Genomic DNA, 25721 nt, shown 5'->3' on the forward strand with positions numbered 1-25721 from the left:
ACAGGCCATTACTTACTTTTCTCAGTGAAGCAAATGAGATCATGGCAGGGACTCTATGTATGACAAGGAAGTATTAATTTTTAATCACTCCGGAATGACAAATGAAACAATTACCTGTTTTTGTCTGGGATCATTCTTTGGTTTGTGTTTGGTTGTCTAGTTGTTTTTCTTCCCCTGCCTGGTTTTGAGACTTACGTTGTCCCCTGCTTTATGTGTAATACCCTTTCTCCCACCATACAACTTATGCAGCATAACATACAGCTGTTTCAGCCTTACTTGCAAGCTCAGTCACTGGTGTTTCAGTCAAGACAAGAGCAGCCAGTCTCCCTCACCACTCCAGCAACTGCCATCCTGAGACAACAGCAAATGATCACATGAAAACCAGTGCAGTATTTTGCTGGAGTAAGCACAGTAAGTGTTCCCTGTTAAATTATAAAGCCATCTTCCCACTAATTTTTTTCCAGAAACTGCTGGTTCACAGACTCAATTTTTGCATTTGCTTGGTTTTGTTACTGATCATGATTTTTACGTATTCATTAGTAAAATGCCTTACAAAATGATCTACAAAACAGAGTTACAAATAAGCAACACTGGTAAGTCCAGAGAGTGTTAAAACTGTCCATGGAAGCACTAACACATTAGCTAGTACATGTCTGCCCAAAAGGGATAGTGTAAAAACCTGAGGTTTTCTTCTACCATAGAAGGATTCCTGAGAATTACGTTTCAACTTGTTTCTAAACATGGGTAAGACTTTGGGAAATGATATGGTATGATATGATATGATATGATATGATATGATATGATATGGGTATATCATCCAGCCTGGATAAAGCCCTGAGTTACCCTCTCTCACTTCAAGACCTGAGCCTGCTTTCAGATGTTGGACTAGACAGCTCCTGAGTTTCCTTCCATGTTGAATTATCCTGATTATAAGATTCTATCATTCTCTCCTGTGTTCCCTTACAACCTACTTGCCCAGACACATACCTAACATACTGAGTTTGAGGATTATCTTGTTTTACACCTTTGGTTGATCTGCATTTCCAGGGATATGACAGTTTCTTAAAGTCATACTCTCCCTTTACTAAGGATTATGTCTATTTATTGTAAAAATTACAAAGTAACTAAATGTCTTTAAAAAAATAAAAGCATAGACTACAAGCTCTTTACTCTTAAGTGGCAGAATAAAGGTTTTCATCATGAAACTCATGGCTACATGTGTCTATTCTGCATGAGAAGTTTGAGACATGTTTCTGCATTTCACCTTGAAGTACAACGTGAGGAATAAATGCAGAAAATACCACTAGAACAGGGTATCATTGAAGGTACTTCTGCTTCTTCAGGAACACACAAGAATAGTACAAAATAACAGAGAAGCCTTCACCTCTATTGTTAAACATGTGATTACTTTTTTCTCTCTAGATTCAAATCTTCTTCATGTTTCAATAAGCATTTTAAGAGGACCAGGTGCAAAGTTAGTTTCAAAGTCCTTTTCAAATGATGCTTACCAAACAGAATCACACAACAGAACAGAAAAAAAAAACAAACAAACAAAAAAAAAAACCCCAAGCATTCCATTAATCTCCTCAGTAACTGCAACAAATTCCCTTCCTAATACTACCATTGGGCCTGACCCTACATATTACAGAATGCACTGTGTTTCTTGAACTGTTCTGAATGACCTCATGGAAATGATACAGGTGAAATCCTGAACCACCACATACAAAATCAAACCACAGAGGCAAAGACTAAAGGATAAAAAATAACTGATTTATATGGAAAGCTTTTGTTTCCAAACAGCCAACCACTTCATTTATCTTTCTCTTCAGAAAAGGGGATTAAAACAATAATGCAGAATGCATGGATAATCAAAGACTCAAACCAGGCAATACTTTTAGCTTCAGTATTCTCCCCATTCCTGGCTTTCTGCTTACCCTGTTCATTTTTAAGCATTCTCTCTCTTATCTTCTATTACCTGTTTTAAAAGGGGAGATGTACTTAGTCACTCCAAAACCTGGCTGCCTTTGCATTTGCATCTATTTTGTTTCTGCTGTTTAATCCAGTAAAAAAAATTGTATCCACTGTCAGTAAAACCTCTGCTTTCAGCAGGTTTTTATGACTGCATTCTTTTCCACCTATTTGGCTACAACTGCAACATTCTTCTGAAGAAATCTTTTCTGTGATAAGCAGTATCATTTCTGCCACCACTCTTTAAATTTGAACTCAGTTGCATTAGAGTATAAACCATCTATCATCTGGGGCATTTAACATCCTTATTAGGATTACATCACTCATTACCATTGCTTTACTGAGTCTTTCCTCTGAGCATTAAATAAGATGTAAAAACTTTGTATAATAACTAGGGAGTTATAATAATATCTAAGGCACTCTCACAACAATCTTCATTGATTAAAAAAAAAATAAACAATTGCACTTGTCACTTTCTAATTTGAAGCTATTTTTAAAGAAAACAGTTGCTGGGCCTGAGGTCTGCCCTCTTGATTTACTCTCTATTATGGTCACCTGAGCTTCTTGTCTTGTTTTGTCTGTTCTGCGTTTTTCCCCAGCACATTATTATTTTCATTGATACTTCTGCTACTTAAGTGTGATTGTCTACCTTAGTATGTCAGTCAGAGGTTTTTCTCTGTAGCCTTAGATAAACAGCATTTGATCAAGTATGTTGACTAAAAATAACTCTAACCCATGCAGACACTGGATGGCTGATCAAATAACTGCTTTGTTATAAAGATATGATTGGGAACCTGATGTGTTAATGCATGTATCTCTTGCGGGATAATCGTCAACAGCAGTATACTGGATGTTTAAATGCCTCTTTAAGCCTAATTTCTATTGTAACTGGCAATTAAAAATTACCGTTAGATGACAAAATTGAATGAACTGCAGCTTCCCCTCATGGGGAGAAAAAAAATCAAAACAAAATCCTTTTCCATAATAACTAGCATATTAATATTATTACTTAAAAGTTCTCAAAAGCACTGAATGTTCATAATTTTGTTCTTTCACAGCACTGGTAAAACAGGGTTAAGATTTGGGAAATACTAATTTTCTTCATCATTAAACTATAAATGACCGCTAATGCATGGAAAACAACACATAAGATGCAACATATAGATTTCAGAATAAGTATTGATGAGAAATATGAAATACTTTGTATTCTATATACTACCAGGGTCCTTTAGTGCTAAAACAAATTGTCCCAAGGAATGATTCCAGGGCATCAGGTCATGAATGCAGAGTGACTCTAAGGCTTCTTTAGAGAGAACAGGCAATATTCAGGTTGAGTAGTACTTGGACAAAATTTGCCTAACATTTTAAAACTTCATTAACAGAGTTTGTAAGCTTAGACTCGGAAAAAAAGCCAGTAAGTTTAATAGTACAAGAACACTTGAAGTTAAAAACTAATTATCTTTTTACAATATGTAAAAAAGAATCAGCTGTGAAATTGAAGAATGCTGTGTTTAAAGTTACTAGACAATCACTGCACTGACACTATTTAGGACCAGTTTTAAATTAGCTTCCACCTTTAATAATGTTTATTTATTTTTATCACAGTATCACAGTATCACAGTATGTTAGAGATTGGAAGGGACCTCAAAAGATCATCTAGTCCAATCCCCCCGCCGGAGCAGGAACACCTAGATAAGGTTACACAGGAACGTGTCCAGAAATGGTTTCACAAAATTCTTACAGGGAAATTATGATTGCTGTAAATTTGTAATGAATAAAGTGTGCTTATTAAATTGTCCTTAGCTGTGTTATACAGAAAACAATATAATAATATAAATAATATAAAGATAATACAATAATATAAATATATATATCATTGTATTAAAATTAGAAACGTATAGAAGGAAAAGTCGTCAATTTTTTTTTCAACAACAGCTAAATTAAGCTGATAATAAGGAATAGAAAATGCAGATTTAATGTCTTCGCTTAGGACAGTGTGAAAAATATCCATTCCATCTTCACACATTCTCATCAGGAGAATGCTCTAATCACATCTTTCACAGAATATTCTGGGAAGGAAGATCTACCACTTTGTCAATGCAATTTAACTGGAGCCTTCACAATTATCTTAACAATTCAGAGTAAAGTAAATGCTGGAAACCAGGATGCTTATATCAAAGCAGCCTAAAGAATCACTTCAATTTAGGCTCAGTGATTATTAAATGTTCCATTAAAAGTGACCAATGGCAAAATAAAGAGAAACATTCCAACCACAGTATCCTAGAGGCAAGCATTAGAAAACTCTTCTATGTTCAGATACTCTCAGAATGTAAAACCCTGAACTTGCAGACGCTGCATAAATTATCCTATAATGACATTGCAATTTCTTTCACCAATGAATATCTGGAACTGTAAATCTTCACTTAGGCAAAACCTAGAATTTCACCATTTACCTTCAGGTTTTTTGGTTTGTTGATAAAAGATGGGAAAAACAGTTACCTCAAACTAACAATTTTCTCTTGGTTTTACTTCAAAAATGGAAAAAAAGCCTTCATTCAATTCAAATTACCAAACATCAGAATCAGTCCTTAACAAAAGACAACAAAAACCCTGAAGGGCATCTATACAGTTTTTCCCCACTGCTTAAATAAAAATGGCCTATTAAGATTTTCTTGAAGAAAAGACTTGGAATAACTGAAATACTGACTGATTGGAAGACTATAGAAAGTTAGAAATTCATAAAGAATTCTAGTTCTTGTCTTATGGATAACCCCAGGCTACCTACTTGGTATCTTCCCACACAACAATCCTGGTCTCTAAATTGGACAAGCATGGATTTGATGGACAGAACACTCTGGATATTTGGCTGGATGGTCGCACTTAAAGAGTTGTGGTCAACGGCTCAGTGCCCAAGCAGACAAGTAATGAGTGGCATTCCTCTAGGGTTGGTATTGGAACCAGCAATGTTTAACATCTCTGTCAACGATATAGACAGTGGGATTGAGTGCACCCTCATCAAGTTTGCTGGAAATACCAAGCTATGTGATGCGATCAACACACTGAAGGGAAGGGATGACATCCAGAGGGAACTGACAGGCATAGAGGTAGGTCCATGTGAACCCCATGAAGTTCAACAAGGCTAAGTGCAAGGTCCTGCACCTGGGTCAGAGCACTCCCAGGCACAAATGCAGGCTGATCAGAGTCTGGATTGAGAGCAGCCCTGAATAAAAGGTCGTGTGGATGTTTGTTGACAAAAAACTTGACATGAGCCAGCAGTTTGCACTTGCAGCCCAGAAAGCCAACTGTATGCTGGGCTGCATCGAAATGATACCTCACTCACCAGCAGGTTGAGTGAGGTGATTCTCTCTGCTCCACTCTTGTGAGACCCCACCTGGAGTACTGCGTTCAGCTCAAGAGGCCCCCAGCACAAGAGGCATTGTGGAAGTGTTTGAGGGAGTCCAGAGATGGCCACAAAGATGATTTGAGGGCTATAGAATCTCTCCTGTGAAGACAGGCTGAGGAACTTGGGCTTGTTCAGTATGGAGAATAGAAGGCTCTGGAGAGAGCCTTCCAGTACCTAAAAGGGGCCTACAAGAAAGCTGGAAAGTGACTCCTTACAAAGGCATGTAGTGATAGGACTCTGACAGAGAGGAGACTTAAATTACATATTAGGAAATAATTCTTCACTATGAGCGTGGTGAGGATCTGGGACAGGTTGTCCAGAAAAGTTGTGGCTACTCCATTCCTGGCAGTGTTCAAGGCCAGGCCGGATAGTGCTTTGAGCAAACTCGTCTAGTGGAATGTGTCCCTACCCATGGTGGTGGCGGTTAGAATTAGGTGATCTTTAAGGTCTTTCCCAAACCCGAACCATTCTATGATTCTATGTATTGTTTAACTTGGAAAAAGTTACACAGCAGATTAGCAGAAAAGTTTGAGTTTTGTTGTTTGTTTGGTTGTTTGTTGTTTGTTTGTTTGTTTGTTTTTAATTCAAGAGATGAAACAGTCACATAAAGCAACAAAATTTCTAAGAAATTATTTTATAATGCTACTTACTATGCAGATATGATTTTACAAATTATGTACTATTTGTTCTTCAGAATGAAAGATCAAGAGGCTGGTTTTAGTTTTAAAAGTATACTGCTATGTAGACTATAAAGTAAGGTATCTTGAACTAAACTTATTGTCTAAGGAGATATAAAGTAGTACCACTGCAAATCTAATTAACAAATTGTTATTAATTAAGCTTTTCAAAGCTATTTTTCCTAACACATCAGTGATACTTTTGCATAATTGAATACATAAGTCTAATTTAGGGACTATAAATAACAAGCTAAAAAAAGAATATGCTCTCAATCAGCTTCTATAAATGAGCAATTATAAAATTCCTATTGTAATTTTTATGTTTTGTAAACAGATGAGAATTTCCCTATATAATCTTATTATATCATTTAAATATAGCCAAAGCTTTTTGCAGAAAAATCCTTAAATCACTATTTGAAGTTCATGATTGAATACATAAAACTCATTCAAGAATAATCAAATGTAAGTTTAGCTGTTCAAGTGATTCATATTGTATATATGTCATTAATGTTACCTCACTAATAATTATTATAAATTATTGTTTAAAAATTGCCTTAGCTGACAGCTAGTTCAAAAGATTTCAGTTTAGCAGCTTGAAAAACTCAATGGTAATTAAGTAATATTCTAACACAGGTAATTAGTTATGTATGTGGCAGCATGAATGAACCCAAAGTATGAAATGCTATTTGCTAAAGCTGAGATATAATGTATACCCTGAAGTATATGGAACATTACTTATAAGCATCACCTGTAGAAACCAAGACTGATGCTTTCAAAACAATGTAATTGTCTAATTTTTAGCTATTTGCTTATTAAAAAAAAAAAAGCTATGTTTATTTGGGCTATGCTATGTAATGTTTTCTTGCACTGATAATAAGAAAACAAGACTCTACTGACTAATATGGCTAGCCAACCACCTGTTGAATCACCTGTTGAATCACCTGTTGATCAAATTACGATTGTGCCAGACCTTCTAATGCTTTATGAAACAATTAAGAGCTTAAGATTTTACTGGAGAGCATCACAATTATTGCTGGTTTTGTATACATCCTCTTTTGTGAACCAATAGTGTATTTAAGCCAACATAACAAACACAGATTTGTCATATTCACACGTTTCTTGAGTGGCATGAGCTTATAAAACCACCTGTCCAGAAAACCACAGAATGTATAATTTATTTTTTCACTTAACTGAATTTGATTTTGAAAGACATTTCTTACTATTTTATTCCTTCTATTTGTTTTACACAATGCATCTACACAGAGATCAAGAACTGCAGAAGCCATTCTAGCAAAAATATTGCTACTACTGCTACGTCAGCAAGCATACACACACAGACATACACACACACAAACAAACAGAAATACTCTCTAAAGGCAGCATATTTGGAATAAAAACAAACCCAAAAAGTGCTGTGGCCACTTAGTTCAGGGTGTTGTATATCACAGATGAGGATGGAAATTTCTAGCTGTAACACCAGCTGCACTAACACATTATTTAGTAAGACCACATATACAGTGTATACAGAAACTCCTCCAGAGATAATCTGTGAACAGGTGTGACCAATGCCACAATGCACAGCTCTGTGCCGATAGGACTCCATGCCATTAACATTCTGATATTATGTAATTCCCTGAAGGCTCCACCTATCCTTACCAATACAACAGTCCATCCATTCTGCTTCTAAATATAAATACTAGAATGGTTGGACTGTTAGACCTACAGACAAGAAGGTGAATGAGTCTACAGCGCCTTTCATATTGATGTTACATTGTAAAATAAATTAAAAATTATTTTACAGCTGCAATTAGAAGAATATCAACATTTATGTCATAGTAGCAACCATTACTGTTTTTCTTTGGGTTTTTTTTCAGCAAGACTTATCTACTGATAAAAGGAAAAGTCACAGAAGCTATCCTTCTACATTTCATCATCCCTTTTCTTTTAAAGCATTAAAATTCCAGTAGTTGACTTACCATATTGTAGGTGGTTCAGAACCTTCTATTTCCAAATAATCATATTTTTCTTCCATTTGGAAATCTGTAAATATGAGCGAGATAGTATCACCAGGCTCTGCTACAACTGTCCATGTGCAATCCGCGTTATTATGATATTCATTAGGAAAGTTGGGGCTTGAGATGATACCACTGGATCCTCTCATAGTTCCTCCACATGCATCCTCAGCTGTTAAAAAAAAAAATTAAAAATATCATAAATGTCATTAAAAATCACCCCTTGGGAATGTATACTTTCTTGTTGGGAACAGAAGTTTATTACCAGTTAGGTGGAAAATTGCTTGAAGTTTTTTAACATGTTAGACTCGGAGTGCTGCTGCAAAGTTAAAGAATTAATAAGTAATTGCTTCAGATTTTAATTATTTAAAAATTATACTAGTGCCAGGAAGTATTTTGAGATCTACCATTATTTTGATTAGCATTGTTTCATTCACAACAGCAAGCAAAAAAATTATTTGGTCTTCTGCTTTAAACAAAACCGTTTTCATAAAACAAGTTGAGCTTAAACCCTGTCATATGCAGTCTGATGCATGACATGAAGCAGTCAGTCACACTATACTGAGAAAAGAAGCGTGAGAATTCTACCCATCTTATTATCATAGTTTAGTGAATATCTAGTGATATTTAAGATTTTTCTCCAATCATCTTTTTCCAGTTTTCAAACAACTGATCAGTTTTAAAACCAAAGATGTTCATAGGTGATGTACCAAATGTCAGATACAAGACACTTTCACAATTAAGATGTTTACTCAGAGTCATTATAGTGGGTGTAAGTTTTAATAGATTAAGTATGTCAAGTTTACCACAGGAATAAATTTTTCAAGCTATGTGAATAGTTATGAAGTTATTTGATTATATTATCAATTCATATCAATTACAATATCAATTATCACAACCAGTGATTTATTTGTTATGAATACACCAGTAAATCTCTAAAATGGAAGAAGGCTCAGAAGAGATGGGTAAGAATAACACAGTATATGACTGAGCACAGCCGTTGCAAAGACGGTGACTTTTCTCTCAAAACAGAGGACCAGAGGGTGGCCTTTGTTTTAAATAAAACAGCTATCAATAGCTGAGTGGATTAACTGGTGGTGGAAATGTTTCTCCCAGAGTTCATTAAGAATGTGAATGTCTTCCTGAGCCAGACTAGAATGGAGGGAGAGAGTATCTGGCACAGCCCAACACAGAGTAGAAAAACAAGACAATTAAAAAAATAACTTCAGAGAGCAATGGGCTTCAGCTAGCTTCAACCCATGTATTCCTTTCAGCAACTGGAGATGCCTAGGGTTGTGCTTATGAGCATATTTTAGATACCTGCAATTGAAATCACGTCGGTATTGTGATAAAACTGTATATTGCATCTGATGTGTAGCTTGCTAAGTGTAACATACGTGTTATTATGCAATATATTTTGTATCACTCTGCTAAATTAGAAGTCCTGTGTTACAAATTATCTTTAAATATGTAAATTTGATATTAAACATGATGTCTTCCACATGTGGCATATATAGAAGAACTTGGTCAGAGCGTATTTGACTGACACAACCATGCTCTATTTTCTAACATACAATTTTATGCTGAATAAACTAGGCAAATATTGGAGATTTACAAAATCAGTGCTAACAGTAACAGAACTTGTTCTATGAGCAAATAATTCTCAAATGACTGATATGTATCTTCTATCTAATTAAAAAATTCGTTTTGAAGATCTCATCAATATTTTCTCTGTTATCTAATACAATTGACTATGAATGTATGGCTATTACTTTCAGAAATGGAAATACCTTTCAGATAACTTACATGAAAATACCATGTTACTAGATGGAAATAATGTACCACATTACTTGTTTGTTTTGTCATATATATATTTCAAACATACCTGAAAAGCAATTCTTGTTTCTGCTTAATTAGAGTGCTACTATGAATAAAACTTTCCCTAAAGCCTAAAAATCCAGCCAATATTGCTGAAAAAATTAATAACAAGGTTAAAAAAAAAAAAAGATAGAACATCACAGAACAAAAGCTTTAAATAATTCTGCCACAAATAATATCTTACTGCTCATGGAAAGGAAAATGTTAATGACTGCAAGAAACCTCTTAATTACCGTAAATGTAGAGTTTTAAATACCAGGTTTTGTCTCTTAAAAAAATCTGCTAAATTATTATCTGACCAGATAGAAAAAAATAAAGTAAAAACACATATTGTATTTAGAATCATAGAATCATAGAAGAGTTAGGGTTGGAAAGGACCTTAAGATCATCAAGTTCCACCCCCCCTGCAATGGGCAGGAACACCTCAAGCTAAACCATATCACCCAAGGCTCTGTCCAACCTGGCCTTGAACATCACCAGGGATGGAGCATTCGCAATCTCCCTGGGCAACATATTCCAGTGCCTCACCACCCTTACAGTAAAGAATGTCTTCCTTATATCTAATCTAAACTTCCCCTGTTTATGTTTGAAGCCATTACCCCTTGTCCTATCACTACAGTCCCTAATGAAGAGTCCATCCCCAGCAACCTTATAGGCCCCTTTCAGATACTGGAAGGCTGCTACGATGTCTCCACGCAGCCTTCTCTTCTCCAGGCTGAACAGCCCCAACTTTCTCAGCTGATCTTCATACAGAAGGTGCTCCAGTCCCCTAACCATCCTCGTGGCCCTCCTCTGAAATTGTTCCAACAGTTCCATTTCTTTTTTTATGATGAGGACATCAGAACTGCACCCAGTACTCCACGTGAGGTCTCACGAGAGCAGATTAGTAGGGCAGGATCACCTCCTTCGACCTGCTGGTCACGGTCCTTTTGATGCAGCCCAGGATACGGTTGGCTTTCTGGGATGCGAGCACACACTGCCGACTCATGTTCATTTTCTCATCAACAAACACCCCCCAAAGTCCTTCTCTACAGTTCTGAATCTCTTCTTTGCCAAGCCTGTAGCTGTGCCTGGCATTGCTCCAACTCAGGTGTAGAACCTTGCACTTGGCATGGTTAAACTTCATAAGGTTGGCATCAGCCCACCTCACAAGCATGTCAAGGTCCCTCTGGGTGGCATTCCTTCCCTCCAGCGTACCAACCAAACCACACAGCTTGGTGTCATCGGCAAACTTGCTGAGGGCACTCTCAATCCCACTGTCCATGTCACCAACAAAGATGATGAACAAGAATGATCCCAACACTGATGCCTGAGGGACACCACTTGTTGCTGGTCTCCAACTGAACATGGAGCCATTGACCACAACTCTTTGTGTGAGGCCATCCAGCTAGCTCTTTATACACCGAGTGGTCCACCTATCAAATTGATGTCTCTCCAATGTAGAGACAAGGATGTCGTGTGGGACAGTGTTGAACACTTTGCACAAGTCCAGATTTTACCAATCCAGATCTTGTAGTGGCTACCTATAGCCACTACATACAACAGAAATAAGGCACTTCATCACATCACAGGTTCAGGTTCTTCACTGTGAAAGGAATAAATACATATTAAAAAAAGTTAATAATGAAGTTTTGTTTCATGTGTTAAAATCAATCAGTAGAATAATTTTTAATTGTTAATCACAGAAGTAAAATATCCATTAAAGCAATGGGTAACACACTGGCTCAACGATTTTGAAGCATCTGTATCTTGATTTTTATATATTTGCTGTGTTTTATCAAGTATTGATTTATAAAATGTCTTATAGGAAAATTTTCATAGCTAAATTACTGAAACTTATGCAAACTGGAAAGACAAACGGTAGCATGTGAAATAGCTTTTCAGCTCTTGTAACAAGTTAAAAGCAGAAAACTAGGACTATCATGCATGACTAAAGACTTTGGAATAGCTTTCTTACTTAAAAAATAGAAGTGCTTTTGTAAAATACAGTTCTACAGAACTATTTCTTTTCTTTTCCCAGATGAATTATAGAGAAAATTATCCTAGTTCCTAGCAGTAGTAAAAAAACTGCTCATTGAAAATGTTGCTTTATGCTACCAGTACTTAAAGGAATAAAATGTTTAAAAACACAAGCTGTGTCAATGAGCATGTCTGCTATTCTGAGCCACATCTGTTTAGAGATTTTTGCCAAAATGTCATTTTGCTACCATAAGCAAAATGGCCCAGACAAATCATCCTGTATTCTGTTCTGATTCATGTAGCAAATTTGCTACAAAAAAAATCATTACTAACAACATTTAAGTGCTGTAAATATAACCAACAGCACACTAGATAACATCTTAGGCTCTGTAATGAAAGCATTAGCTTGATAAATAACAAAATTGCTGTAATGTGTTCCTATATTCCTCCACCTACAGTATCATTTGCTTGGGATTTATTTGGTTCCAGTCTTGCAGTCACGTCTCATAGGTAAAAGCTTACATATGGGACAAGGCGAACAAACACTAATCCCCTTGAAAATGTCTGGTGCCTTAAGTTGTGAAGCCACTGGAAAAAATAACTGATCTTCAGGTAAATTGTCAAACACTAAAGTTGACAGTAGTGTTACTACTGACTTCATAATGCATAAGACAAATGAAAATGTGCAATCTACTTTTAGCACCTCCATTTCTATCACACTGAAACAGCATAATTGCTTAGATGTCAGCTATAAACATTACGAACAGAAGAACAGCTGGAGGGAGAACATTTATAAAGACTAACAGTGGCCCATCTTTATCAATGCATATGCCCAATAATGACATGTGAACAAGGCAGAAAGTGGGGAGAGATAATATTTGCAGCAATTTCCTTACAGAGCCCTGAGAATCTCTCTTTCACTGGTCTTTCCACAACGTTCTGATCTACCTCTCTCAAATCAGGGAGGTAAGAGTCCTCAAAGATGCTTGAGTGCCAAACACTATGGTCACTGCAATCAGAATGTAAAAGCTAAACAGCAATTAAGCATATAAATACCTTGAAAGATATTTACAGAGTCATGTATTCTTTTAATTTCCATTTACCAAATATGGAGGAAAACATTCACAGGAATGATGAGAAGACAATACTTAAGAATTGATAAAATCTGATATTATATGAAATTGCAAACAATTAACCTTGGTGACATTTTTATAAAAAATATTTTTGAAATTCCTACTCCATATATTCAAATTAAATTTGTCATGTACTGTGAAAATTTGTCTAACTTACAAACTTGCAAATGTGATATGAAGGCATAAATACAAAAAATATACATAATGCCAAGATGTCATTTTTCTCTGATCTTAACCATATGCTGAAAGGGGAAGATTTTTCAGTGATATACAACTGGGGACTTGGCTTAGAAAAGCTTTACAAGGTATTATGAATTCAAATTCAGATTTATATTTGAATATGCATAAGGGCTCTTATGAAGAGTAAGCATCAGTGATATTATGATAAAAGTGATGATTACAAGAGTACGAAAGTACAAAGGTTTTGAGGGTTTGTGTTGGTAGGTTATTTTGGTTTTCTTTTTCTTTTTGTGGGCATAGACTTTACTTTTGTGTATAGATACACTTGGCTTTTTTCATGTGTTTTTTTAATGACAGCTAAATACCTGTAAAAAAATAATGTGAAGTGAGTACATATTTAAGTATTTTCTGGTGAAAATGAATAAAATTTCATATTTCTTTTTTCTAACCATCATCCTGGTTTATTCTTCACTGATCCTTTTTCATAATATATTTTGGAAATTATTTCTCTAATTAGTCTTGATTAAATTTAGTTTTCTGCTTATTCCTGTAGTCAATGTTATTCACAATAACGTTATATAAGTATTGAACTGTAATTTTCAAGACAGATGATCAAAGACAGGCAATGCTATCAGTGATTTACAGACCATGCAAATTCATGGATTTCAATGAGAATTCAATGAGATCGCATGGCAGATCAATCTTTATCTGGAACACAACGTATCATGTCATCTTATCTATCTAGATATTTATAGTGTACCAAACAGCTAAACTTAAGTGCATAACTCAACTCATCGCAGACCTTTGTTATCTATTCGTGATAATAATGCTAATTAAAAGAGAGTATAGCAACTTTCTAGGTTTAAATAACGATGTTTTAAATAGCAAATAAAAGCAAGCCGAGCCACTGTTAAAGAATCCCATCAAGAAAAGCTGAGAGGAGATGCAGTAATCTCTTTATATCTTGTTATTAGCTATACAGACACTATGATAGTCATGACACATGACATGCTTTTCGCAGTGCAGTTCAGGTATAACCCCAGACACACCATTGTCTTTCAAAGTTTAGACTATTATTTCAGATAAATTAGCTCAGCAATCTAACAAAATCAGCACTTTGTGACACCCTCTTAAGGATTTTACGGTCATATTAATTATTGCTCTTAAATATACATATTAATAGAATCATAGAATAGTTAGGGTTGGAAAGGACCTTAAGATCATCAGACTCCAACTCCCTTGCCATGGGCAGGGACACCTTGCTCTAAACCATATCACCCAAGGCCTCATAAAATCTGGTCTTGAACACCACCAGGGATGGAGCATTCACAATCTCCCTGGGCAACATATTCCAGTGCCTCACCACCCTAACAGGAAAGAATTTCCTCCTTATATCCAATCTAAACTTCCTCTGTTTAAGTTTTAGCCCATTACCCCTTGTCCTATCACTGCAGTCCCTAATGAAGAGTCCATCCCCAGCATCCCTATAGGCCCCCTTCAGATACTGGAAGGCTGCTATGAGGTCTCCATGCAGCCTTCTCTTCTTCAGGCTGAACAGCCCCAACTTTCTCAGCCTATCTTCATACGAGAGGTGCGTCAGTCCCCTGATCACCCTCCTGGCCCTTCTCTGGACTTGTTCCAACAGTTCCATGCCCCTTTTATGTTGAGGACACCAGAACTGCACGCAGTACTCCAGGTAAGGTCTCACAAGAGCAGAGTAAAGGGGCAGGATCACCTCCTTTGACCTGCTGGTCACACTCCTTTTGATGCAGCCCAGGATACGGCTGGCTTTCTGGGCTGCAAGCACACATTGCCGACTCATGTTCATTTTCTCATCAACCAGCACCCCCACGTCCTTCTCCACAAGGCTGCTCTGAATCTCTTCTTTGCTCAGCCTGCAGCTGTGTCTGGGATTGCTCTACCCAGGTAGAGGATCTTGCACTTCTCATGGTTAAACTTCATGAGGCTGGCATCAGTCCACCTCACAAGCATGTCAAGTTCCCTCTGGATGGCATTCCTTCCCTCCAGCATATCAGCTGAACCGCACAGCTTGGTGTCATTGGTAAACTTGCTGAGGGCATGCTCAATCCCATTGTCTATGTCAGCAATGAAGATGTTAAACAAGAATGGTCCCAATGCCAATTCCTGAGGGACATCACTCGTTACAGGTCTCCAGCCAGACATTGAGCCATTGACCACAACTCTTTGCATGCGGCCATCCAGCCAGTTCTTTATCCACCAAGTGGTTCATCTATCAAATTGATGTCTCTCCAATTTAGAGAAGGATGTCGTGTGGGACAGCGTTGAATGCTTTGCACAAGTCCAAGTGGATGACATCAACTGCTCTACCACTGTCCATCAGTTCTGTAGCCCCATCATAGAAGGCCACCAAATTGGTCAGGCAGGATTTGCCCTTCGTGAAGCCATGCTGCCTATCACCAAGCACCTTGTTGTTTTTCATGTGCCTTAGTATGCCTTCCAGTAGAATTTGCTCCTAGATTTTGCCAGGCACAGGGGTGAGACTGACTGGTTTGTAATTCCCCGGATCATCCATTTTCCCCTTCCTGAAAATGCGGGTTATATTTCCCCTTTTTCCAGTCGTCGGGAACTTCACCTGACTGCCATGATTTCTCAAATATGATGGCCAGCGGCTTAGCAACTTCATTTGCCAGCTCCTTCAATACCCTCGGATGGATTTCATCAGGACCCATGGACTTTGCACCTTCAGATTCTTAAGATGGTCTCGAACCAGCTCCTCTCCTACGGTAGGCCCAAGGTCTTCACTCTCACAGTCCCTGTGTCTGCCTTCCAAGACCTGGGTGGTGCCGTCAGAGCCTTTGCCAGTGAAGACCGAGGCAAAGAAGTCATTCAGAACATCAGCCTTATCCATATCCTGTGTAGCCAGTTCTCCCGAGAGCTTCCTGAGGGGGCCTACATTTTCCCTAGTCTGTTTTTTATTTGCTATGTACCTGTAGAATCCCTTCCTGTTATCCTTAATATCCCTAGCCTACTGGGCATGTCTTTTCTAATAACTAGTTTTCAGCTGAAGATCATGAAAGATCTTTATATTTGAAAGCCATCAATTCTTTGAGAAACTCTAGTGCTTCTCAAAAGAATTTAAAATAGGTAAACAGGTAACACTACCTAGGGATTGCATTAGTGGAATGAAAAACTGCTTCACCTGTTTCTGCATAGCAAAATGTGCTTGTTTACACGTGTCTACATAAACTCTAACTATCTACATATAGGTCTTTGAGGCTTAACTGCTGCCTTAAATATTGGATTCTCACTCTTAAGCTATTTGATGGGCAAGTGAAGAAAACAGGGACCCTGAAAAATGTCGTTCTCTATCACCCTATATTTAGCATGCATTAAGAATAAACTAACCATTTACATGCATAAAATAATGTGAAAAGTGAAGCATAATTCAAGTATTTTCAGATGTGTCTAAATGAAAGGTATTGCTTCTTACATGCCTCTGAAGCAGCTCATGATTATTTGATGCAATAAAATATAACAGAAATGGAAACAAATTATGCACTTAATTTCTGGTATTATTCTAACAGCCCAACCCTTTAGCTGAATTCTCAATTCTGACAGAAAATACAAAGTTTTGTTACAAAATTCTACCACTGTTTTCTAAATACGATTTTTAATCAACTTCCTTCATATTCAAAGGAAATGAATTCTCCAGGCAGGAACTTGGCTTGAGAAAGCAAGCATTACAGTCTGTTAAAATGAAGTTACAGCTAAGAGAGTGTGTGCCTAAGTTATGCAAACATTTCTGAATCAGAAGGCAGTTCCTTTCACAGGAACCTTGTCTCTTTTTGTTGCTTCTGAAAGTTTATCAGATCTTCGGTCTAAATAAAACATAAATATAAAATCTCATTTGAATAGCAGCTCTACTGTTCACTATTCAGAGAGGGGTTTTTCTATTTTCAATAAGTGCTCATTATAAATGCTTTAAGATATGTCTATAACAACTACATGAGTTACTGATTTTTTTTTTTTTTTGAATGAGGCTTAGAATTATCTTGACTTAAATATTACCACTACACAAATGTCTTATGCTTATTATGTTCCCCTTTATAGGTCTGTATGTTTATACACTTATATCGTTTTTACAGAGCACAGCATTGAGAAGCACTTCATAACACATTCTGAGCTTAATGTTCCACAAGTTTGAATTTGCTGGTGTATACATCAGCAACTTTCACAAATTTCCAGTGTGACCCTTGGTCACTGTTTCATTCAGTGATCTTATATACACGCCAGCTTTGTAACTTTCTGCACAGCCCATAATGCTCCACAGGCAATGAGATTTTCCCTCTTTAGCACAAACTACAAAACTCCTTTTGTTCCCTATTCACCTTACTTGGAGAGGGCCAGTGAACATCTATTGCAGGACTCCAGCAGTACCAGCTGTTCTGCTACAGCTCTGTGGTTTTTTCTGCTGGCTGTCAAATCTGTATAAATTTTACATCTATACTGAGCATACAAGTGCAAAGTGAAGGATTTGAGGATGTGAATTGTCTATTTATAATCACCCTTGGTTTATTTGGAATTTAAAATCTGAGTTTTACAAACTGCATAGACAGTCAGTACATCAGCCAACTGGTCCTTCCCTGCAGCTTTCCAGCAAGAGAATGAAATACATCTTTTTCTCACATATAAAAACTTAGGGGTGGAATTGATGTGTTTATTGCTTACAAACAAATCAAGGTAATTTAAATGAAAATGTTTGGACAGGCTTTCCTTGTGTAAGCACAACAGAAGAAATTAAAAGATTTCTTGCTGATCAAACTGTTCCCAATTGTTTTGTGAAAACTTAATAGTCCTGCAGTGTTAAGTTAATATATTAATACAGATTTCATAGTTCTCCAGCCTGATATTTACTGTTTAAGTTGCTGAAGAGCAGAGCGCTCAAGATCCAGGCTAATAATGTTTAAACTATAGAGATTTTCATTTTACTATCAATAAGTTCTGGGCTTTATATATGAGGAATGCATCCACTTCATCCTTACTTCCAGTTTAACAATATGTCTTTAAAGAAGTGATTGGACCTATGAGATACTGCTGTAAAGGATATTTATTATACTTGAAAAAAAAAAAAAAGGAAAGGAAAAAAACCCCCTTTTTTCAATTTAAATCTCATTCATAAGAATTGTGTTGTCTGGAAAAGTAAGTTTAAATATATAGGAAAGAAAATACAGTTTAAAAGTTTTCAATGCTTTTGACTTATTTGGATAGAGCACCCAATCTTTGACTACCTGAAAACAGGCTATGGAAAAGATGGAGTCAGACTTTTTTCCAGGGTGGACAGCAAAAAGACAAAGAGACAATGGTCACAAAATGTAAATTTGGATATTCCATTTAGACATCAGAGATGTAAAAAAATTGCCATTTGATAAGTTCATTGTGATATCAGATGTCCTGGAGAGCCTGTGGAACCTCCATCCTCGGAGATTTTCAACAGTGAAATTAAAAAGACCCTAAGAAAATATATGTGCCTTTAAATTCAGATTTGAGAGGTGTCTTGGATTTGATAATCTCTTTAGGTCTCCAAATAAGTTCTCTTATTTCTATGATAGCTGAGATATAGGAAAAAACAGTAACAACAACAACAAAAAAAAAAAAAGGAGAAATCTGTATTGTCTAAATTAACTTACTATTTTTTATACCATCCAGTGGAGAAAGGATTGCAATAAGTATACCCTCAATCATTTTTATCTTTGGTATAGAAATTGTGGAATGGGACCACTTGAATCTTTATGTAAACCACCATGCAATCAACTCTTACTAATTTTCTACATTACATTCAGAATAGGAACAGGTTGTCCAGGGAGGCTATGGGATCTCTATCTTTGCAGATACCCAAAACCCAACATGACATGGTCCTCCTGAGCACTGCACTCCAGGTGCCCTTGCTTTGAACAGGGGACTTGGACTAAATTATATCCCTGAAGGACCTTCTATCCTCAGCCACTGTGTATTTCTCCAGTTCTGTGACAGGGGAATATTATGCTCTCACCTAGTGCAAGAGCTGAGTACATTTCAGACTGTGGTGAGCCATGGCAAACAGGACAGTGTAAACAAGAATTGAGTGTTGGAACTGGTCAGAGATCAACAGCTGTCAGGAGAGCAATACTAGACACTGGTGGAATGATGTATACTGTGGGTCATTGTGGACTGATGTGATTCACTATAGAGACCCTTGCCTGTAGGAGAGATCTGATGGCAGTATTTGAACACAGACGTAAAAAATCATACAAAAGCAAAATGCCCACAGTGGAACTGTTCTGTGTTGAAGCTGAGCCCCAACATAAAAGCACCAGCACGGAAAGCAGTTGCAACAGGCATTGTCTTTCCTGGGCTTAACTGACATCCTCTCTGGGGTGGTGATCTTGGTGTATATCAGTGTAAGATAAAAGCTTTACCCTGACACATCCATCCCTCCATTGTTCTGCTTAAAAGATTGAGCTCTGGCAAATCACATTTTTCAGTATTCCTTTCCCCTCTAATGACAAATTGTGACAAATTGAACACACACACACACAAAGTTCTTTATATCTGTACATTTTGTCCCTTCATCATAATCAGAAAAATATATGTAATGGGTATTTTAAGAGATGTTCCTTTAGAGCCATTAAGGCTACAACATACATCCTTCTTATTTCACACATCATTTACTCAACAAGTAGTAAAGGCATCTTCAGAGGCATTCTGATTTATGATAGGAATCCAAATCATTAAAAATATGTGCCCAAAATCAATATAGAAATTTTCCTGGAAAGTTATAGTGCATGTGCAAGAGTAAACCTAAAATCCCAGCTTGGTGTCCATTTTGCTACTTTACTTCAAACTTAGAAAGTAACTGGATCATGGTTGAAATGCTTATGTTTTATTTTCATTAGCTTGTTTTCAGTACTAGTAATTATCATATTTTGATTACCAGGACTTAAATATATGTCAAAACATGAAATAATAACCTCATGGAAAAAGCAATGATAGCAGAACTAAGCTAATCATAAATAAATACTAACATACATCTTTCCAATGATGTTCTCAAATAAAGATGTAATACTTCTATTGATATGAAGTGTCACAGCACTTTCTTTGTGACTGCATGAGTACAGCTGTTGCAGGCATTTCCCAGACTGAAAGAGAGTTGGGTTGAAGAGCCAGTATATAGGGAAGTATCAATCTCAGAAGTAGAACTCTGAAGTCCCTGATGACAGACCTTGAGCAACAGCTACTTTGAAAAAAACTCTACTCTCTCCCTGCATTTTTCTTGCTCAGCTGGCTGATGGCATGGAATAGCTCTTGGGTTAGCTGGGGTCTTCTCCCCTGGTTCACCCCCAGATTGATTGCTGGGGGACATGGGGACAGTGAGAAACAGAGAAGAATGCCTTTATGCTTTGCAAGCACTGCTCAGGAATAGCTAAAACACTGGTGTACTATCCACACTGATTTGGTCACAGATCTAAAATAGATGCCATAGGGGCTGCTATGAAGAACGTTAACTCCTTGCCAGCTGAACACAGTACAGTGGATAAGGAGTTTTGTACTTCCAGCTCACACTGGTTTTAGTTTGAAGACATAAATTACTTCTGCTCTTGAAAGGATACAATGGTTCAAAATACAAGACACTATAAACTACTCCGCTTTACAAATCCTTAAGAAGTATCCTTTTTCTTAATAAATTTAAAACCTTTCTGAGGTACTGAAAAAGCTGAATACTTTTATTCATATTATTTATTCAATATTTATTCAATATTACTTATATAAAAAAAAAAACAGAATACAAAGCACTCATGCTCTTTAAGTGTCTGGATGAAAATAAATTTCAAAGGGGAATGAATACAGACATCTCATCTCAGTATCACTAACCTCAAGCCAGATGGGAAGTCAGTGAAAGAGCTAGAATTCCTTTTTTTTTTTTCATTTTTCATTTTTTTTCTTTTTTTTTTTTTTTTTTCCCCTCCCATTCTGGTAGCTAAAAGAGAGATCTATGATATGTATAAAGTGCATAAATCAAGGTATCATTAATGCCTTGAACCCAAATACAAGTGCATTGAAAAAGTATAACCAAAGTAACAGCACATTGTAAACATTCTGGTGATGTTCAGATGTTATAAAGAGACACAGGACACAGGCATTTTGGAAAAGTATGTAAGCAATGTCATCCCCAAAGGGACAGAGATGATTGTAGCTGCACACAGGAGGCATCCAAGTAAAAGAAGTTGCAAAATAAAACAAGCACAAGTCACTATAAATTAATGTTTTGAAGTCACACATTTTGAAGAACAGAAAGGATATGCTTTCTGACTCAATAGTTTTGTTTAAATGATACTAACTAATGATAGGTAAGAACTAACTGCTGGCACAAAATGTGTGGTTAATATGTGTATTTAGTAAAATTCAGTTTTAAAGTTTAAAACTGGCTTCATTTGTAAGTTTTCTAAATACTCCATGATAATAGACTAACTCCCTGATACATACAAGTAGAAATAGTTATATATTCAGTTGCAACAATCCTTATCCAATACTTGCTGTATCATACTGCTTATGAAGATGGTGGGATGGGATGTGTACTTATGGATAGATTTTGCAATTCCACCTGGACAGATGACATTACACAGGATTTATTAAAGCAAATGTTTTACTTCATAAAGGTATTTAGAGGTACATGGGGAAAACACCACTAGGTCAGCATACTAAATTTCCTATCAGAGATTTTTAAAAGATTAATTCTAAAATTAATTGACACAACACAAACTTGTTATGTGTATGGACATCTTCAGTGCAGGACAGCAAAGAAAAACAATAAGGAACAAATAAAGGTAATACAATTCATTGACTGCCAGAATATTTGTATTTAGTGACAATTCTTAACACACACAATGTAATAATACAGTGCTATTTTCAAAATGATGCCAGTTAAAATCAAAGAAAAAAACATTCCTTACACTACAGTGCAGACTACCTGAAAGTTAAATAATTCAATAGCAACATAAATTATTGTCAGATTAATTAAACACTGCACTTAGCAGAACACAGCACATATGACTACTTGTATAGGAAAATGAAAAAGAAACCTGGGACTGAATTGTTGAAACTCATTGATGAATTGACTATACAAACAGTATTAATTTCAGCTTGGCTTCTTCCCACTCCAGCAGATTTTGAATCTACAGCCTAACTTTAATCAAACTTGCAGTAATGACACATTTTGATAAATATTTCTTTCATTTAAGATTTTCATGAAAATGGGCAGCTGGATAGAGATAAATTGCTCCTCTCATTGCAGAAAATACAGGAGTGTGAATACAATCATATTAGGCAATGAAAATCCACAGAAGGAATAACACTAGAGAGCAAAGATTTGTACATTCTACAGCTTAATATTTCTATTGCTTTTGTACTACAACCAAGCTGCACCACAGAAAACAAGCATTTTTTACCTTGCTTTTTGGTTTGCTTGGCTTTGAAATACTAGAGGTGTGTGAATAGAACTAAGTAATTTTAATACTTTGTATTTTAACTGTTGAAAAATCTTCCATTTATTACTTTTTTTTCTCATATTCTAAACCTAAATTGCTTCTCTAAGTGGTTATATTTCTCTCAGTCTACAATAACCTTAACTAAATGAGTCTGAGTACTATTTTAGAACCATGTTCTATTATCTTCCTACCTCATTCTCTGATACAGGAATTTGATATGCTTCTGCAGAAATGATTAAAAATTAAGATTTAAAAGTTATGCCTTTAAAATATTAGTTAACTTGTGAAAAATCAAAAGTGCAGTTTTCAGCCTATGGCATACCTTTTCAAAAATGTGAGTGAACTAAATTACCTCAGAAACAATATTACAAGACCATGGATACAAACAGAAAATTATTCTATTACAGTATTGATAGACTTTTTTATTTTAGAAAAATATATTTATATATAATAAATAATATACTCAGTATTTTTGTATTTATAAATATTTTTTAAGAAAGTGTGCAATATTCTTGTTAGACATTCCATCCCTGGCAGCGTTCAAGGCCAGGTTGGATGAGGCCTTGGGTGATATGGTTTAGAGCGAGGTGTCCCTGCCCATGGCAGGGGGGTTAGAACTTGATGACCTTAAGGTCCTTTCCAACCCTAACTATTCTGTGATTCTATACTATTTGTTCATTAAAAATGCAGCAGATTCATTATCTTGCTGCATTTTTTTCTTTTCTTTTTATGAACATAGTATGCTTTAATCAACAAATCCTTACATGCCTCTCTAATGCACTTGGATTGCTTCCCATTCAGTCAGTTTGTGGATAATTTTCACGTTTTTCTTCTTGCTACACTGGAAATCTTTAACTGAATTCAGCAAAAGGGAACATAGCTTTTTTTTTTTTTTTTGGCAGAACACACTACAAGGGTTATAGAGAATGCAAAACAGCAGCTTCTCAATATAATCATATGTTTGGCAGGGAGACAAGAGAAAAGAAAATGTATATGTATACAGTTCATACTCAACAGCTTGTTTTTTTCTCAAAACAGATTCATATACATGCAAGGAAATATACAAGTAGCTGTTGATCTGGAAAAAATAAAGATTGCTTCCAATTTTATATATTTATATTTTCTTGTATACCTTCTCCATTCCCTCATCAGTGCCCCAGCTCTGACTTTCTACTTTCGGTCTTTTTATTTATACCCTATAATCATTATACATTTTTACATATTCTTTTATCTTCTGTCCCACCATTGATTTATAGAATCATAGAATCAGCTAGGTTGGAAAACACCTTTAAGATCATCAAGTTCAACTGTCACCCCAGGACTGCCAAGACCACCACTAAACCATGTCACTTAGGGCAGTATACACATGGTTTTTTAATACTTCCAGGGACAGTGATTCTACCTCTTTCCTTGGGAAGACTCTTCCAATGCCTGATCACACTCTTGGTGAAGAAATTTTTCACAATATCCAACCTAAACCCTCCCTGGCACAGCTTGAGGACATTACCTCTTGTCCTGTTGCTTCTTACTTGGGAGAAGAAGCCAACCTCCAGCTCATTACAACCTCCTTTCAGATAGAGAGTTGTAGAGAGCAAGAGAGTTTTGGGTATTTTCCCTTAATAGTGTCAATATTGTGCCTTCCATTTCTCAGAAACTCTTTGCCTACTATCACTGTCTTCTCTCATGCTTATCCTTATTCATAGTCTGTTACTTTGAGATGGATTTTTCCAGCAGTTTCTTTCTTTTTGCATCTACAGAATCCACTTAACATATGGGATGGGACATCTCACCTAACTTTTGATATACATATACAGTAGACTTCTAAATTTGAGCTAGTCACTTTAGGCTCTTTTCATAATGATTTATGAGAAATAGGCTCTTTTAAGGTGCACCATGTCTCATTTGAGAAAATTAAGATTATAGTTAAGTCTGCGAAGAAGGGAGGGTTGAGGGAAAGGTGGTATAAGATTTGAACTCAACTAGACAGGACACTGAGCAATCTTGCTTTAAGCAGAAGGTTGGACTAGAGGCCTCCAGAGGCTGTCTTCCAAACTATGTGATTTCATAATTCTATGATTAGACATTAGACAGACCATCAATATTTTATTCTCCCTTGTGGCCCTAAATGTAGTCTAGACAACTAATGTACACGTAACCTTCTATGCTGAAGTTGAAGGAATTCCTCAAATCCTGCCTATTCCAAATTCAGCTAAACACCACTGTGGTTTGTAGCTTCACTTAATGCTACAGGAAGCTATTTAAATCTTTTGTCATTGAACAGCCTTCATAACTCATAAACATTTTGAGAATTGTCATGAAATGAAGCGGTGTTTGTGTGAATCAGTCACATAATATAAATATTAATTATGATGATCTGCTGATTTTGTCTGAGATAGTTAATTTTCTTCACAGTAGCTAGGATGGGCTATGTTTTGGCTTTGTGCTGAGAACAGTTTTTATAACACAGGGATGTTTTAGTCACTGCTGAGCAGAGCTTACACAAAGTCAAGGCCTTCTCTGCTCCTCACCCCACCCCACCAGTCTGTACGCTAGGGGTGCACAAGAAGGGAGGGGACACAGCTGTGATAGCTGATGCCAGCTGACCCAAGGGATATCACGTACCATATGGCACTATGCTCAGCATGTAATGCTGGAGGAAGAAAAAGGAAGGGGAACACATTCAGAGCAATGGTGCTTTGTCTCCCTAAGTAACCAGTACACATGATGGAGCCTGGCTTTCCTGGAGTTTGCTCAACACCTGCCTGCCCATGGGAAGTGATAAATGAATTCCTTGTTTTGCTTTGCTTTCGTGCTTAGCTTCTCCTTTACCTATTAAACTGCCTTTATCTCAAATCACAAAAGAGAGGGTTTTCTCACTTCCAGCCTTCCAGTTGTGTCCCCCATCTCATCAGGGTGGGGAGCGAGTAAGCATCTGTGTGGTGCTTATCTGCCAGCTCAGGTTAAGCCATGACATATGAGAAGAAAGACACATTTGAGAAATGCAAAAA

At 36.5% G+C, this 25721-nt stretch overlaps 1 protein-coding gene across 4 annotated transcripts in view; it reads right to left on the reverse strand.

Annotated features, from left to right (window-relative positions):
• CSMD3 (CUB and Sushi multiple domains 3) overlaps positions 1-25721 on the reverse strand; it is a 600129-nt gene that overhangs the window by 401272 nt on the left and 173136 nt on the right. For all 4 annotated transcript variants that reach the window (XM_061373410.1, XM_061373409.1, XM_061373412.1 and 1 more), the window contains exon 5: positions 8025-8232. In XM_061373410.1, the coding sequence (XP_061229394.1) occupies positions 8025-8232 (208 nt within the window). The remainder of the gene's footprint in view (positions 1-8024; positions 8233-25721) is intronic.

The sequence above is a fragment of the Neopsephotus bourkii genome, unplaced genomic scaffold (genome assembly GCF_033783945.1).
Source record: "Neopsephotus bourkii isolate Nb327-2 ecotype Australia unplaced genomic scaffold, CSIRO-AGI_Nbou_v1 NB_1630, whole genome shotgun sequence".
NCBI lineage: Eukaryota > Metazoa > Chordata > Aves > Psittaciformes > Psittacidae > Neopsephotus > Neopsephotus bourkii.